Source organism: Chiloscyllium punctatum, chromosome 2 (genome assembly GCF_047496795.1).
Source record: "Chiloscyllium punctatum isolate Juve2018m chromosome 2, sChiPun1.3, whole genome shotgun sequence".
Lineage (NCBI taxonomy): Eukaryota > Metazoa > Chordata > Chondrichthyes > Orectolobiformes > Hemiscylliidae > Chiloscyllium > Chiloscyllium punctatum.
In genome coordinates, this window is record NC_092740.1 from 104398096 (window position 1) to 104414658 (window position 16563).

Sequence of the window (16563 nt, forward strand, 5' to 3'; positions counted from 1 at the left end):
GAATCTGAAAGTTATAACATACTCAGACTAAACACTTCAAAAATAATTTATTACCACTCTTGCTAAAGAAGTCCAAAGCTTATGATGAAACACACCCAAGTGAAAGTATTAATGCATCCAAGTATCACAGTCATGTCTAGTTTGTGTATTTTAGTTGTTGTTGAAAAATGAGATCAATTTGCATACCACTTCTTGTGCCCTGCAAATAAGATCGTTACTTGTAAAGGTTACTGTGCTGAAAGAATGTTGCAATATGGGATGGTCACATCCGCCAGGCACTGATGAAAGTCATTGCATCATTTGCTTGGCTTCTAGCCATAAGTTTCCAATAAATGCAGTCTGTTTGCTTGATCTCTGATACAACCTGCAAAGTCTGGTCACCTTTTCTGATTATACCTGCAAATGCAACTTTGAAGGAGTTCTTGTGGCAGTCATTTTACATCATTCATTTAATCTCTTGATTTAATTACAGTGAATATCATGTCTGCAAATTTTATATGACCAATGTGATAAAGGTTTATCATCATTTTGGGAATTTTGATTTTAAAGTAGAGCTAAAACAGATCAGTGCTTTCAGTTCTGTTCAGGTCTACTTTTCTCTTTACTGTCAGAAGGTCATTTGGAAAACTAACAACTTCATTCAAGAAAGCATGGGATTCAAGTGTTTATTTATGACATATTAGTCCAGCTACTTCCATGTCCACAGAGTTGCTGGACCAGAGCAGACTGTGGTTGTGCATCACAGAATCCAGTACAAACCAGATTCTACTGGAACAAACTGGGAAACTGAAGATTCAGATGGGTAATCAGTGTCTGGAATCCTTCAAAAAATATCCATTACAATCAGAATTCAGAAGGTCCCAAATCATTTAAGCTTCATGGACACTCAAAATGTTTACAGATATTAAACCTTTTCTAACTCCAGGATCACTGTTAAACAGAGCCTACGACTCACCACTCCCACACCTGCCCCAGTCAGTTACATCCCCTGGACCGTGACTACCAATCCCAAATAGATATCACTCCACAGTGTCAAAGGCTTAGAGGGAACAGAATTCTTAAAGTGCATCCACTTCAGCTTTTTAAGCCGATACATAGAAAACCCTACAAGAAAGGGACTGCCCTGGATTTTAATATTAGGTAATGAAGGAAGAAAGCAAATGAGTTGTTCAAGTATCAAGGGACAGCATTTTGCAGACAGTAATCATAACTCCATTGGATTTAAGACTGTGATAGAAAAGGACAAGGATGGAGGTGAAATCAAAGTCTTCAATTAGGAGAAGGCTGATTTTAATGAGATTAGATATGAATTGGTCAGAGTTGATACCTTTTGGTACGTCTAGATCAGAACAGTATAGGGCCAACATGCTCCAATAAGATTAGAGTGGTGCTGGAAAAGCACAGCAGGTCAGGCAGCATCCGAGGAGCAGGACAATCAATATTTCGGGCAAAAGCCCTTCATCAGGAATGAGGCAGGGAGGCTTTGGGGTGGAGAGACTGGGGTGAAGGTAGTTAAGAGTACAATAGGTGGATGGAGGTGATAGGTCAGAGAAGAGGGTGGAGCAAATAGGTGGGGAGGAAGATTGGAAGGTAGGACAGGTCATGAGGATGGTGGTGAGCTGGCAGGTTGAAACTGGGGTAAGGTGGGGGGAGGGGAAATGAGGAAACTGAGGTTCCACAACGCTGCCCTGGGTTGAAGTGTTCCGAGGCAGAAGACGAGGCATTCTTCCTCCAGGCGTCAGGTGGTGAAGGCAGACCAGGACCTGCATGTCCTCAGCAGGGTGGGAGGGGGAGTTGAAATGTTCGGCAACGGAGCGGTGGCGCTGACTGGTGCAGGTGTCCCCAAGATGTTCCCTAAAGCACTCATCGAGGAGGCGTCCAGTCTCCCCAATGTAAAGGAGACTGCATCGGGAGCGATGGATACAATAAATGACATTGGTGGATGTGCAGGTGAAACTTTAATGGATGTGGAAGACTCCTTTGGGGCCTTGGACGGAGGTGAGGGGGGAGGTGTGGGCGGAGGTTTTGCAATTCCTGCAGTGGCAGTGTAAGGTGCCAGGAGGGGAGGGTGGGTTGTTGGGGCATGTGGATCTGACCAGGTAGTTTTGGAGGAATAGTCTTTGCAGAAAGTGGATAGGGGGTGGGGAGGGAAATATATCCCTGGTAGTGAGGTCTGCCTCAGCTTATGTCTCGGAACACTTCAACGCCAGGGCATCAATGTGGACTTCACCAGCTTCCTTATTTACCCTCCGCCCACCTTAACCCAGTTTCAACCTGCCAGCTGAGCATCATCCTCATGACCTATCCTGCCTGCCAATCTTCCTTCCCACCTATCCACTCCACCCTCCTCTCCGACCAATCATCTCCATCCCCACCTCAATCCACCTACTGTACTCTTAGCTACTTTCTCCCCAGTCCCACCCCCCTCCCATTTATCTCTCCACCCCAGAGGCTGCCTGCCTCATTCCTGAAGAAGGGCTTTTGCCCAAAACATTGATTTTCCAGCTCCTCGGATGCCACCTGACCTGCTATGCTTTTCCAGCACCACTCTCATTTAGACTCTGATCTCCAGCATCTGCAGTCCTCACCTCCGCCTATGCTCCAATAAATGACAGGACCAACAAATCTTGTGAACCCTGAATGTTGAGTGCACAAAGGATTGGCTAAAGATAAAAATGGAGGCTCATGGCAGGTATTAAGGGCTCAAAATAGCAGAATACCTAGAGAAGTATGGAATATCCTAAAGGGAACTTAAAAAGGAAACCAGGAGAGCAAAAAGAATGGCAGGTAAAATAAAGAAAAATCCTAATTTTTTTTGACAAGTACATTCAGGATAAATATACAAAGAGAAACAATTGGACCCATTAAGGACCACAGAGGTAATTTGTGAATGGTGCTAAAGGATAGAAGTTCTATATGACTACCTTGTGTTGATACTGGTCAGTAGGGGGAAGATGACATGGGTACAGAAATCAGTGAGAACATCTGTGATCAATTAAAAATATTAGCATGAACACAGGAAGTTCTCACAAAAAAACAAAAAAAAAACACAGGAAGTTCTGGGTGGTCTGATGGACTTTAAAGTAGATAAATTTCCAGGGCGAGATGAAACATATCACAAGTTGTCGAGTGAAACAAGGGAGAAAATAGGAATACTGGCAAACATTTTCACGTGCTAGATGACTGGAGGGCAACCAATGGGCGGTACAGTGGCACAGTGGTTAGCACTGCTGCCTCACAGCGCCAGAGACCTGGGTTCAATTCCCACGTCAGGCGACTCTCTGTGTGGAGTTTGCAACATTCTCCCCGCGTCTGCATGGGTTTCCTCCGGGTGCTCCGGTTTCCTCCCACAGTCCAAAGATGTGCAGGTAAGGTGAATTGGCCATGCTAAATTGCCTGTAGTGTTAGGTGAAGGGGTAAATGTAGGAGTATGGGTCTGGGTGGTATATGCTTCGGCGGGTCGGTGTGGACTTGTTGGGCCAAAGGGCCCGTTTCCACACTAATTAATCTAATCTAATCAATGAGGTACAGTTTTCAAAAAGGGATCAAGGGATAAAGCAGGAAACTACAGGTCAACCAGTCTAACTTCAGCGGCAAGGAAATTTAAAGAAGCAATTCTGTGAGACAGAACTGTCAATTGCAGAGATAGAAATTAATCAAAACAGTTAACATAGTTTTGTGAAGGGGAAGTAGCGTACGACCATCTCAATTGACTTTTTTGAAGAGATAGTTAGGTGTTTAGAGGAAGGCAATGCATTTGATGTAGTCTACTTGTACGTCAGCAGGACTTTTGATAATATTCCACATGGGAGACTGATTGTGAAGTTAAGAGTCCACAGTATCCAAAAGAATTTGGCTAATTGTATCCACAATTGGCTAGGAGGGGGAAGGAAAGGGTGATAGTAAAGTAGTGTTTCTGTGTCTGGAAACCTGTGTCCAGTGAGGGATCAGTATCTGGATCCTTTCCTTTTCTGGGTTAAACAAGTAATTCAAAGTTGAATGTGGAAGAGTTGATCAGCAAATTTATGGACGACAAAAATTGGTGGGATGGTAAGTAGTATGGAGGACAGCTTTAGATTGGAGGAGGATAGTCAGGTGGACTAATTATTGCTCAATGGAACTCACTGCAGATAACTGTAAGGTGATGCACTTGGGCAAGACAAACAAAGCAAGGGAATATATGAGAAACAGTAGGACCTGGGGAAGCACTGAGGTTCAGAGAGACAATGTTGTGTATGTCCACTAGTTCTTTAAGATAGCATAGGGGATACATGTCTTTATCAGTTAATGCAAAGAGTTTAAGTGCAGGAAGGTTATGCTTGAGTTGTGTAAGATGTTGGTTAGGCCATAGAGTGGGGAAGAAACAGCAATAAGGAATTCATTTTCAGATTGGTGACCAGTGACTATCGGAATTCCAGAGATTAGCGTGAGAACTGCAACTGTTTACAATGCATATTAATGATGTGGAAGGAGGAAATGAATGTACTGTAACCAAATTTGCAGTCAACACTAAATTAGGCAGAAAGGCAAGCAGAGAGGGGAAATACAAATGGCTTCATAGTTGACTTCAACCTATGGAGTCTGCACTAGGTAAAAATAATGACTGCAGATGCTGGAAACCAGATTCTGGAATAGTGGTGCTGGAAGAACACAGCAGTTCAGGCAGACTGCTGCCTGAACTGCTGTGTTCTTCGAGCACCACTATTCCAGAATCCAGTTTGAAGGCCTTTTTTTGCACTGCATGAATCTAACATAACTACTATTCAAAGTGTGTCAGTTGGCCAATGGAAAATGTGAAGTTGTTCATTTGGAGAGGAAAACAAAAGAAGGGATGAATGATGACAGGGAGAAGGCAGGAGAATGTGTTTGAGAAATATCAGCCAAAACCAAATGGCTGAACAAACTCAATGGGCCGAGTGGCCTAATGTTGCTCCCATACCTCAGTCTTATAATAGATCGATATTAAAAAAAAACACAACAGGAAGTGGCAACAAGAAACTCAAGGGTACTTGTGCACAAAACATAGAAAGTAAGCATCAGGTAATCAGAAAGGTTAATGGAATGTTGGCCCTTAATTCAAGAGGGTTGGAGTAGAGTAGGGAGGTCCTTTTGCAACTGTACAAGATACCAATGACACCATATCTGGGAGTACTGAGAGCAGTTTTGGTCCCCTTATTTAGGGAAATTATATTATTTCATTAGAGGCAGTTCACTAGGATAATCCCCAGTGTGGAGAGATTATCTCATGGACAAAGGTTAAATAGTTTGGGACTCTACTCACTAGAATATAGAAGACTGAGAGATGATTTCATTGAAACACATAGGATTCTTAAGGGCTTTGACAGGGTAAGAATGCTGAGAGGATGTTTCCCCTCATGGGGGTAGACTGCAGGACCAGAACGCATAGTCTCAGAATTAAGGACTGCCAGAGAATTAAGAATGAGATGAATAGAAATTTCTTTAAGATACTTCAGAGTCTTTGAAATTACTTGCCACGAAGAGTTGTGGGGCAGAATCTTTGTATATATTTAAAGCTAATATAGATAGTTGAATCAAGGACTACAGTGAAAAGGGCAGGAAAATTGGATGTGAGGAATGCTTGATCAGTCATAATCCTATGGAATGGCATGGGACTGAATAGCCATTCCCATTTCTTATTGTCTTATCATCATATGGCTTTCTAATTTTTAATTAACTTTCTAACTACATAAACAGAGGAACCTCAATTATCAGAATATCGATTATGCGAATATCAGATTATCCAAAGGGGATCTCAAGGTCCTAATAGAAACATGACATCAAACAGCTATTTCAAACTTGTTTACAGTTACAATGATTAAAAATGAACTTGGCTCACTGAAATGCGCCCGAGAACAATCCTGAACAGTCCAGCCACCTCCCGCCCTCTCTCCCCCCACCTTTTCCCTGGAGTTCTACACAGGTGAACCCTAAACCTCCCCCCCCCCCCCCCCCCCCCACCCTTCCCCAGATAATGTCTCCAACATTGTCCTGTACAGGGCAGAGGTGGAACCTGTCAAAATGCTGTGGTGTGCGCGCATGACTTACCCCAAATGCAGCAGCGGTCTTACAGTTGGTGTCCACTTTGGCTGCCATGGTGGGGGGGGTGGGGGGCAGATGGTGGGTGGGAATGGACAGGGGAGTGGGGTTGGGGCTGTGGCATAGGGGTAGGGTGGGGATGTAGATGGGGTTGGTGGAGGGCAGGCGGGGGGGGGGGGGCGGGGATGTTGGATAGGGTTGGGGGCGGGCGGGGTGGAAGTGGATAGGAGCCGCTGTTGGACGGGGTTGGGGGTGGGTGGTGGGGTCACGCATGCAATGTGCTGCTGCCTCGCCTCCTGAACAGGGAGCAGACTTCACAGAACACTCCAAGCCCCAGAAGAAAATCAATTAACCAAACAAAATAGTGCCCGCCCATCTCGTTCAGATAGAGCAATAGAGTCACAGATTCACAGAGATGTACAGCATGGAAACAGACCCTTTGGTCCAACTCGTCCTAGCTGACCAAATATCCCAACTCAATCTAGTCCCACCTGCCAGCAACTGGCCCATATCCCTCCAAACCCTTCCTATTCATATATCTATACAGACGCATTTTAAATTTTGCAATTGTACTAGCCTCCACCACTTCCTCTGGCAGCTCTTTCCAAAGACGTACACCCTCTGCGTGAAAAAGTTGCCCTGTAGGTCTCTTTTATATCTTTCCCCCCTCACCCTAAACCTATACCCTCTCGTTCTGGAGTCCCCCACCCCAGGGAAAAGTCTTTGCCTATTTATCCTATCTATGCCCTTCATAATTTTGTAAACCTCGATAAGGTCACCCCTCATCCTCCGACACTCTAGGGAAAACAGCCCTAGCCTGTTGAGCCTCTCCCAATAGCTCAAATCCTCCAACCTTGGCAACATCCTTGTAAATCTTTTCTGAACCCTTTCAAGTTTCACAACATCTTTCCGTTAGGAAGGAGACCAGAATTGCACGCAATATTCCAACACTGGGCTAATCAATGCCTTGTACAGCCGCAACATGACCTCCCAACTCCTGTACTTAGTATTCTGACCAATAAACGAAAGCACACCAAACGCCTTCTTCACTATCCTATCTACCTGTGATTCCACTATACGAGGTTCCTCTGTATTCTGTTTGTAGGACCTCATCCTTTTTTCATTTAACTATGTTAATTGTACCAGTGTGGACCACAACCACTGGCTGTTCACCCACACCCTCTAGAATATTATGCCGATGCTTTGGGATATACCTGACCTTAGAACCAGGGAGACAACATACCTTTCTGGTTTTGTTTATGGGTTACAGAAATGTCTGTATATTCCCCTTATGATTGAATCCCAATGTTAATTTTAATGCTTTTAATGACACTGTAGGATTGGAAGAAAAGCTATAAAGTGGAAAAAAACGAACAAATAGGACAAAACAGTCCAGCGAATACGTGACAAATGGGTGGACCATGGGAAGATTTTGATGTGCAGGTATACCATCCCTTAAGCTCTTAAGGCAGGTGGATAAAATGGTTAAGGTATTTTCGTCTTTATTAGCCAAGATACAGCTTAAGAGCAGGGAGGTTTTGCCGGAAATGAACAAAATGTTGGTTAGGCTATTGCTAGAGTATGGTGTGCTGCTCTGGGATTTCCATTATAGTGATAGCACTGGAGAAGGGGGTGGAGGAAATTTACCAGGATTTTGCCTGAGCTGTAATGGTTCAGTTATGAAGAAAGATTGGACAAACTAGGGTTGTTTTGCGTAGAGCAGAGGACATTAAAAGGGAGCATGCTTAAAATATATAAAATTATGAGGGGCATAAATAGGAATAAAATTTTTCACTTGATCAAGGGAAGAAAGATCACAGATTTAAGGCAAGGAGCAGATGATTTAAATGGAGATATGAGGAAAATCTTTTGTACTGAGGGTAGTGGAATCTCAAACACCGCCCCCCCCCTCCCGTTCTTAAAGACTGTGCCTCAACTAAGAAAGCCAAGTATTCGACTTGGAGAAAGTGAGGACAGTCAGAGTCAAGAAGGGTGTTGCTTGAAAAGCGCAACATGTCAGGCAGCATCCAAGCAGCAGGAGTGTTGACGTTTGGGGTACAAGCCCTAAGAAGGGCTTATACCCTTCAGCACTTGCCTGCTGAACAACTTTACCAACTTGTTTTGATACCTTAAGTGACCAATGTGCGCACACATCAAGGTCTCTCTGATCCTCAGTGCTTCCCAGGATACAAGTCATCGTGTAGTCCCTTACCTTTTTGTCCTCCTGCCTTTCACCTTAAATTTATGCCCCTGGTTACTGAGTCTTCAACTAAGGAAAACAGCTGCTTTCTATTCACTCTTCCCATACCTCTCACAATCTTATACACCTCTATCAGATCCTTATATGCTCCAAAACAAAACTACCCTTACTAATTAAGCCTCACTTCATAGCTAAGATGTTCCATCCCAGGCAACATGCTCATAAATCTTCTCTGACCCCTCTCCAGTGTGGTAACATCCTTCCTATAGTGTGGTGACCAGAACTACACAGTATTCTGCTGTGGCCTAATATCCTGTACAGTGCCAACATAATCTTCCCACTCATATAACCTATGCTTTGACTGACAAAGGCAACTTCACAGCTAATCAAGGAATGCTTGTTTGCAGTAAAACATGGAATATGTTCAAGAGTGATTAGTAGCAAGTAACATTCATACCATATAAGTGCAATGATCATCTCTAATCAAAGAGAACCTAAACATAGAACATAGGACAATACAGTGCAGAACAGGCCCTTTGGCCCTTGCGCCGACCTGTGGACTAATCTAAGCCCACCACCCAACGCTATCCCATCATCATCATCATCCATATGCGTATCCAAGGACTGTTTAAATGCCCCTAAATGTGGCTGAGTTGGCTACATTGGCAGGCAGGGCATTCCATGCCCTTACCACTCTGAGTAAACAACCTGCCTCTGACATCTGTCTTAAATCTATCACCCCTCAATTTGCAGCTATGCACACTTGTACAAGCAGATGTCACCCTAGGAAAAAGACTCTCACTGTCCACCCTATTTAATACTCTGATCATCTTGTATGTCTCTATTAAATCCCCTCTTAGCCTTCTTCTCTCCAATGAGAATAGACCAAAGTCCATCAGTCTTTTGTCCTAAGTGCTTGCTCCAAACCAGGCATCCTCTTGGTAAATCTCCTCTGTACCTTTTACAATGCTTCCACATCCGTCCTGTAATGAGGTGGCCAGAACTGCACACTCTACTCCAAGTGAGTCCACACTAGAGTTTTGTACAGTTGCAGCATGACATCACAGCCCCGGAACTCAATCCCTCTACCAAGAAAATCTAACACACTGTATGCCTTCTTAACAGCACTATCGCCTGGGTGGCAACTTTCAGGGATCTATGTACATGGATCCCTCTGCACATCCACATGACAAAGAATCTTTACATTGATCCAGGATTCTACCTTCCTGTTATTCTTCCCAAAGTAAATCACCTCACATTTATCTGCATTGAACTCCATTTGCCCCTTTCAGCTCAATTCTGCAATTTATCCAAGTCTCCTTGCAACATTCTTCCACATTGTCCACCACTCCACTGACTTTAGTATCATCTACAAACTTACTAACCCATCCACCTATGCCTGTATCCAAGTCATTTATAAAAACGACAAACAGCAATGGTCCCATAACAGATCCTTGTGGCACACCACTAGTAACAGGACTCCAGGCTAAATATTTTCCATCAACCAGCACTCGTTGCCTTCTTACAAAAAGCCAGTTTTTAATCCAAACTGCTAAATCTCCTTCAACCCCATAACTGCACATTTTCTCCAATAGCCTATCATGTGGAACCTTAAAGGGTTACTGAAGTCTGTGTACACCATGTCAACTGCCCTACCTTCCTCCACATGCTTCGTCACCTTCTCAAAAAACTCGATGAGGTTTGAGAGACATGACCTGACCTTGACAAATCCATGTTGACTATTTCCAATCAAATTGTTGCCTGCAAGATGATTATAAATCCTATCTCATATAATCCTTTCCAAAACTTTTTCTAAAACTGACGCAAGACTCATTGGTCTATAAGTTACCTTCCATACCAACAGTGGACAGTTGATTTACAGACTGAAATCTTGGCTTATGTTTTATAAATTATCAGGAAACCTCTAGTTGCAATAGAGCAAGATGTAATAATGACATTGCAAGGGAAATCAGATATTGGCATGAGTGAAGGGAGCAAACCAACAGGGCTGATAATTGATCAGCATTTCATTGATCAGAGTAATTTTTAAAAATTCTCTCATGGGATGTGGGTATCAGGGAGGGTCCCAAAGGACTGGACAATTGCTAACATAACACCCCTGTTTAAAAGGGAGTAAGGCAAAAGACAGAAGATTACAGTCTGATTAGCTTAAACTTGCTCATGGATAAGATCCTGGAATCCACTGTGAAGGATGTGCCCTAAATAGGGCAAAGTCAGCATGGTTTCATCAAGGGGAGGTTATGCCTGACATCTTCTACAATTCTTTGAGGAAGTAATGAGCAGGTTAGACCAAGGAGAGCCAATGGACGTTATCTACCTGTACCGCAAGAAGGCCTTTGACAAGGTGCCACACAGGATGCTATTGCATGAGATAAGGGGCACATGGTACTCAAGGCAAGGAACTAGCTTGGATAGAAGCTTGGCTGTCTGGCAGAAAGCAGAGAGTGGAGATAAAAAGGTCCTTCTCAGGACAAGGCTCAGCATTCTGATCAGAACTTTTCACTTTAAACATTAATGATCTAGATAAAGGAATTGAGGCCATATTGGCTAAGTTTGCAGACTATATGAAAATAGGTAGAGGGACAGGTAGCATTGAGTGGACAGGGACGCTGCAGAAAGATCTGGACAGATTAGGAGAGTGGGGAAAAATGGCAGATGGAGTACAATGTGGGGTCATGCACTTTAGGAATAAGAATAAAGGCATGGCTACTTTCTAAGTGGAAGGAAAATTCAGGAGTCTGAAGTGTTAAGAGACTTGGGAGTTCTAATCCAGGATTCTCTCAAGATAAACTTGCAGGTTGGGTTAGTAGTTAGTAAGGCAAATGCAACAATGATATTTATTTTGAGAGGACTTGAGTATAAAAGCAGGGTTGTACTTCTAAGCTCTAAAAGGCTCTGGTCAGACCACATTTGACACACTGTGTGCAGTTTGGTCCTCATATCTCAGGAAAGTAGTACTGGCCTTGGAGCATGTTCAGAGGAGGTTCACGAGAATGGTCCCAGGAATGAAAAGTTTAATGTTGAGGAACTTTTAAGGACTCTGGGTCTGTACTCTCTGGAGTTTAGAAGGATTGGGGGGGGGGGGGGGGTTCTAATTGCAACATGCAGAATACTGAATGGCTGAGATAAAGTAGATGTTGGGAAGGTGTTTCCATTGGAAGGTGAGACTAAGATCTGGAGGGCACAGACTTCAGGTAAAGGGAAGGTCTTTTAGAACAGAGATAATGAGAAACATCTTCAGCAAGAAAATGGTGAACCAATTCATTGCCACAGAAGACTGTGGAGGTCAGGTCATTGAGTATATTTAAGACTGAGTTAAATAGGTTCTTAAGTATCAAGGGTTACAGGGACAGCACAGGAGAATGTGGTTTAGAAACCTATCAGGCATGATTGAATAGGAGAGCAGACTCGATGGGCTGAATGGCCTATTACTGCTCCTATGACTTGTGGTCGTATAACCCTATCCTTCCAATTGATATTTTTGCTGCACCAATCCGTAATGGAAATCAATCACTCTACGTTTCAAAATTTTTGCTCAATATCACATGGAAAAATTGAGGGGGTGGGGAACAACTGGCACAAAAGTCGTTCACACCCTGCCAAAGTGAAATGTCAGCTCCAAAAATGATTCACTGTTTCATCAAGGATTTGTAGGAAGACAACGGCCCGGCTCAGTCCAGAATTATTGGTGCCTAATGAAGGTAGACCTCTATGTTTGAAAAGTACTTGCAAATATTACAATCGAATGAAGAATTCCGAAAAGTGCCGTAACATTCAAGTTAAATGTTTTTGTTTACAAATATTATGAAAAGCATTTCGGAGGTGGAGAATACGTGGCCGACATATGTAAGAATGTGCTGACATTAAGGGGAGAAAAGTAGTGAAATTAACTGTGTCACAATCGAGTCCACAGGACAGCAGCTAACAAACTGCGAAGTGTGACTCACCGTGTCTTTCTGGAGGTCGTTGTGCTGGGCTTTCTGTACTTTCTTGACGTCGTTGTGCTGGGCTTTCTGTACTTTCTTGACGTCGTTGTGCTGGGGTTTTTGCACTTTCTTGCAGTTACTGCTGTGGCTCCAGCTCGTGGTTTCGCTGTGTGCCGGGGAGGGAGGGTCCACTTTAATCAGCCGATGTTTTGCGGAGTTGCAGTTGCCAGTTTTAGCTCTCTCACTGTTGCTGCGGTACAAGGGCGGCTCTTCGGGCAGTTGGCTGTGCCAGGCAGCCCTTACACTCCGCAGGCTGAACGCCTGCCGCCCGCCGTAAGGATCCTCAAAGTCTTGCTCTTTCTGCAGCCGGTAAGCTCTGAGCATGAGCTCGGTGTCAGCCCGAGCTGGAGTCCCGCTGACCCCTTCCCGGCCCCCAGGCTCCGACTTCACCGCCCGAGGAGAGTTACGCCCCTTGTGCCTGCCCCAGTTCAGGTACTCCCGGAGCCACTTGGCCACAGCCATTCCCTCAACTCCGCCACTGCAATCCGAGTGACGCACCGTCGCCTCACCTCTCGTCCGCTCCGCAAGCAGCGAGGCTCCTCCTCTCCCCTCCCCTTGACTTCCTAACATTGACATCCTCACTCCCAGCCTCTTTGCACCCAAATGATGTCCTACTCCCACATTGTCCCAATCACTCACTTCCTCACCCAACGTGATTAACCCTCTTCCAATTTAGCGCTCTTTTCTTCAAGGTTCCCATTCAAATTGGACACCCCATCCCTCCTCCAACCATCCAGTTCTCTTCACCCCTTCAACACTGATTACCCCCCAAAACCGGGTCCCCTTTGTCCTTTCGCACAACATTATCTTCCTCTTTCTCTCCAGCAACTCTGTTCTATATTCAGGATTAGATTAGATTCCTTACAGTGTGGAAACAGGCCCTTCTGCCTAACCAGTCCACACCAAATTTCTGAAGAGTAACCCACCCAGACCCATTCCCCTCTGACTAATGCACCTATCACTATGGGCAATTTAGCATGGCAAAATCACCTGATCGGCACAGCTTTGGACTGTGGGAGGAAACTGGAGCACCCGGAGGAAACCCGGAGGAAACCCGCACAGGTAGAACGTGCAAACTCCACACAGTCACCCGAGGCTGGAATTGAACATGGGACCCTAGTGGTGTGAGGCAGCAGTGCTAACTGCTGAGCCACCGTGCTGCCCAATATTTCTGCTCCGCTCCCCTCTCCCACCTCTCCATCTCCACCTCTCCCTCTTCCCCTAAGGTGCATGGGATCCATGGTGACTCATGTGGATTCAGAATTGGTAGAAGTTAAAGGGTGTTTTTCCAAACTGGAGGTCCGTGACAAGTGGTGTTCGACAGGGATCCAGGCACTACTGTTAGGATATATATAAATTATTTGGATAAAAATGTAGATGGGTAAATTAGTAAGTTTGCAGATGATACAAAGATTGGTGGAGTTGTGGATCATATAGAAAGTTGTCAAAGGATCCAGTGTGGATCAGTTGTGGGTATGGGCAGAGAAATGGCAGATGGCGTTTAATCCATGTAAGTGTGAGGTACTGCACTTTGGGAAATCAAGTGTTCAGGAAACTTTTCCAGTTAATGGCAGGACCATGAACAAGATTGATATACAGAGGGATCTTGGGGTTCAAGTCCATAGCTCCCCGAAAATGGCCATGCAAGTCAGTAGAGTGGTAATGAAGGCCTTTATTAGTTGTCAAATTGATTACAAGAATCAGCTATATAAGACTTTGGTTGGGCCACAGTTAGAATATTGCATTTAATTCTGGTCACCACATTACAGAAAGGATGTGGAGGCTTTGGAGAGGCTGCAGAAAATATTTACAAGAATGCTGCCTGGATTAGAGGGCATGACCTATAAGTGGAGGCTAGAAAAATTCTGTATTTTCTCTGGAGCGGTGAAGATTGAGAAGAAACATAATCTTTTCCCCAGAGTTGAAATGTCTAAAATTAGGGTGCATGCATTAAAGGTGAGAAAGGTAAAGTTCAAAGGCGGTGTGAGGGGCAAAGATTTTACACAGACTGATAGGAGTCTGGGACAAGCTGCCAGAGTGGTGAGGAGGCAGATACGATGGGGGTGTTTAAACAAATTTTTAGATAAGCACATGGATATACAAGGAATGGAGGGATATGGATCAAGTGCAGGGCAGAAGAGATTAATTTAATTTGTGTCATGTTAGGCACAACATCATTGATGAAAGCGCCCATTTGTATGTTGTACTCTTCTATGTTCAATCAAATTATTTTTGCATCCAGTTAGCTATGGACAGATGGAATTCTGCACTTGTTTCCTCATTAGTTATTGACAGCCCTGGGAGTGGAGAGGGTTTCCTTTGCCGCATCCTCGGGGAGTGGAGGAGAAGTAAAGCTCCACTCCCCAACGTATACCCCTCTCCAGCTCAGTGATGTGACCTACTGCAGCCATGTAGACATCCGTAGCTCGCCTCAACATCAATGGCAACAGGCAGATTTCATGTCCTCAGGGAAAGAGTATACAATGAGCCTCCTGCAAAAAACCCATACTGTGTAGCTCCTGGAGTGGCAGGAAAGGGTCTTGCCACCCAGTAAATAGTGCTATGAAGAAGGCATATGGCGTACTGGCTTTTATTGGTAGAGGAATTGAGTTCTGGAGTCCTGAGGTCATGTTGCAGTTGTATAAGACTGCATCTGGAGAATTGTGTGCAGTTTTGGTCGCCATACTATAGGAAGGATGTGGAGGCACTGGAACGGGTGCAGAGGAGGTTTACCAGGATGTTGCCTGGTATGGTAAGAATATCGTATGAGGAAAGGATGAGGCAGTTGGGCTATTTTCATTGGAGAAAAGAAGGTTTAGGGGTGACTTGATAAAGGTGTACAAGATGATTAGGGGTTTAGATAGGGTTGACCATGAGAACCTTTTTCCATGTATGGAGTCAGCTATTATGAGGGGGCATAGCTTTAAATTAAGGGGTGGTAGGTATAGGACAGATGTTAGGGGTAGATTCTTTACTCAGCGAGTCGTGAGTTCATGGAATGCCCTGCCAGTAGCAGTGGTGGACTCTCCCTCTTTATGGACATTTAACCGGGCATTGGATAGGCATATGGAGGATAGTAGGCTAGTGTAGGTTAGGTGGGCTTGGATCGGTGCAACATCGAGGGCCAAAGGGCCTGTACTGCGCTGTATTTTTCTATGTTCTATGTTCTATGTTCTAAGAGTCACCTGGCCTGCAGTTCTTCATGGTGGCTATCTTATTGCCTCTTTTTTTCCAGCCAGAGATTCTTTGGGTCAGGGAGCAGCTACAATCTGCTCCAATTCACGTTCGTTTCAGAGGTATGGTGCTTCACTACATGAATGTACATGCATCTTGAATGGAATCTGAGCTGACGTGCTTCTTTTGAAGAAGTGTCTTCTCTTTTTAGCTTCATCAGTGGGGAGGCATTCATCCTTCTTGAAGAAGATTTCAATTGCACTGCCAAGAGGCAGGATGATGGCATTCCCCAGAAGAGCTCAGCATCGGTGGTGATGTTAATGGACTTGGTTAAGATCTTTTACTTGGTAGATATGAGGTAAAATCTTCATCCTGATTGCATTTCCGTCACCTTTGTGGCCTGGAGTCAAAGGGTCCAGAATTGACTGACTCTACATTACCAGGGTGTACACCTCCTGTATTCTGAAGGCCTCCACGTGGTAAGTGTGTGGATGGAGGTCATTCCATTCAGCACCAGGGTGAAGTTGGGCATACTTGCACTTTAAAAACCTGCTGCTGGAGAATGAGCAGTTCCAGGACACTTCTGGACTGGCTAGAGAAGGAAGCATGGGGTGGGGGGTCTTCCCTTCCTTTAGCTATGGTAAGATTCATGTCTGTGTTTTCTGTCAGCAGTTTGTGTGTGAAGAAATGGAAATCCAGGATCAAAGAGTTGAATAAGGAGGTGCTTGATGTGGAGTAACGTCTCAGTCAGCCTGATGTGGATTCAGCCCTATGGAGGCATACAAGGAGAGGAAGGCCATGCTCCAGGATCTGAATCATGTTGAGTCGTGGGTTAAGTACATCAGATCGCAGGTCCAGTTCCTTTGGAATCTCAACTGCAGCTGCACCTTCTTCTACTCACTGTGGAAAAAAGGTATGGGATCCACCAGCAGCTCCTTGTGCTGCTGGCTGTTGACAGATCACTCAACTCAAGTCCAGAAGGCATCAGGGCCCAAGGGTAGGATTATTATATGGCTCTCTTCTCTCCAGATCTGTCCAGCTAGGAAGCTCACAAGGTTCTGTGGGAGAACTTGCTGTGGGTCAGCCCCAAAGATGCTGAAAGGCTCGATGCCCCTCTGAGTTGAG

The 16563-nt window shown here is 44.6% G+C and overlaps 1 protein-coding gene across 1 annotated transcript in view; it reads right to left on the minus strand.

Moving 5' to 3' along the window:
• Nucleotides 1–12774, minus strand: part of LOC140487271 (SH2 domain-containing adapter protein F-like) — a 225309-nt gene extending 212535 nt beyond the window's left edge. Inside the window, exon 1 of the mRNA XM_072586889.1 lies at nucleotides 12226–12774. Coding sequence (XP_072442990.1) covers nucleotides 12226–12726 — 501 coding nt within the window. The 5' untranslated portion in view covers nucleotides 12727–12774. The remainder of the gene's footprint in view (nucleotides 1–12225) is intronic.
• Between the last annotated feature and the right edge of the window lie 3789 nt (nucleotides 12775–16563).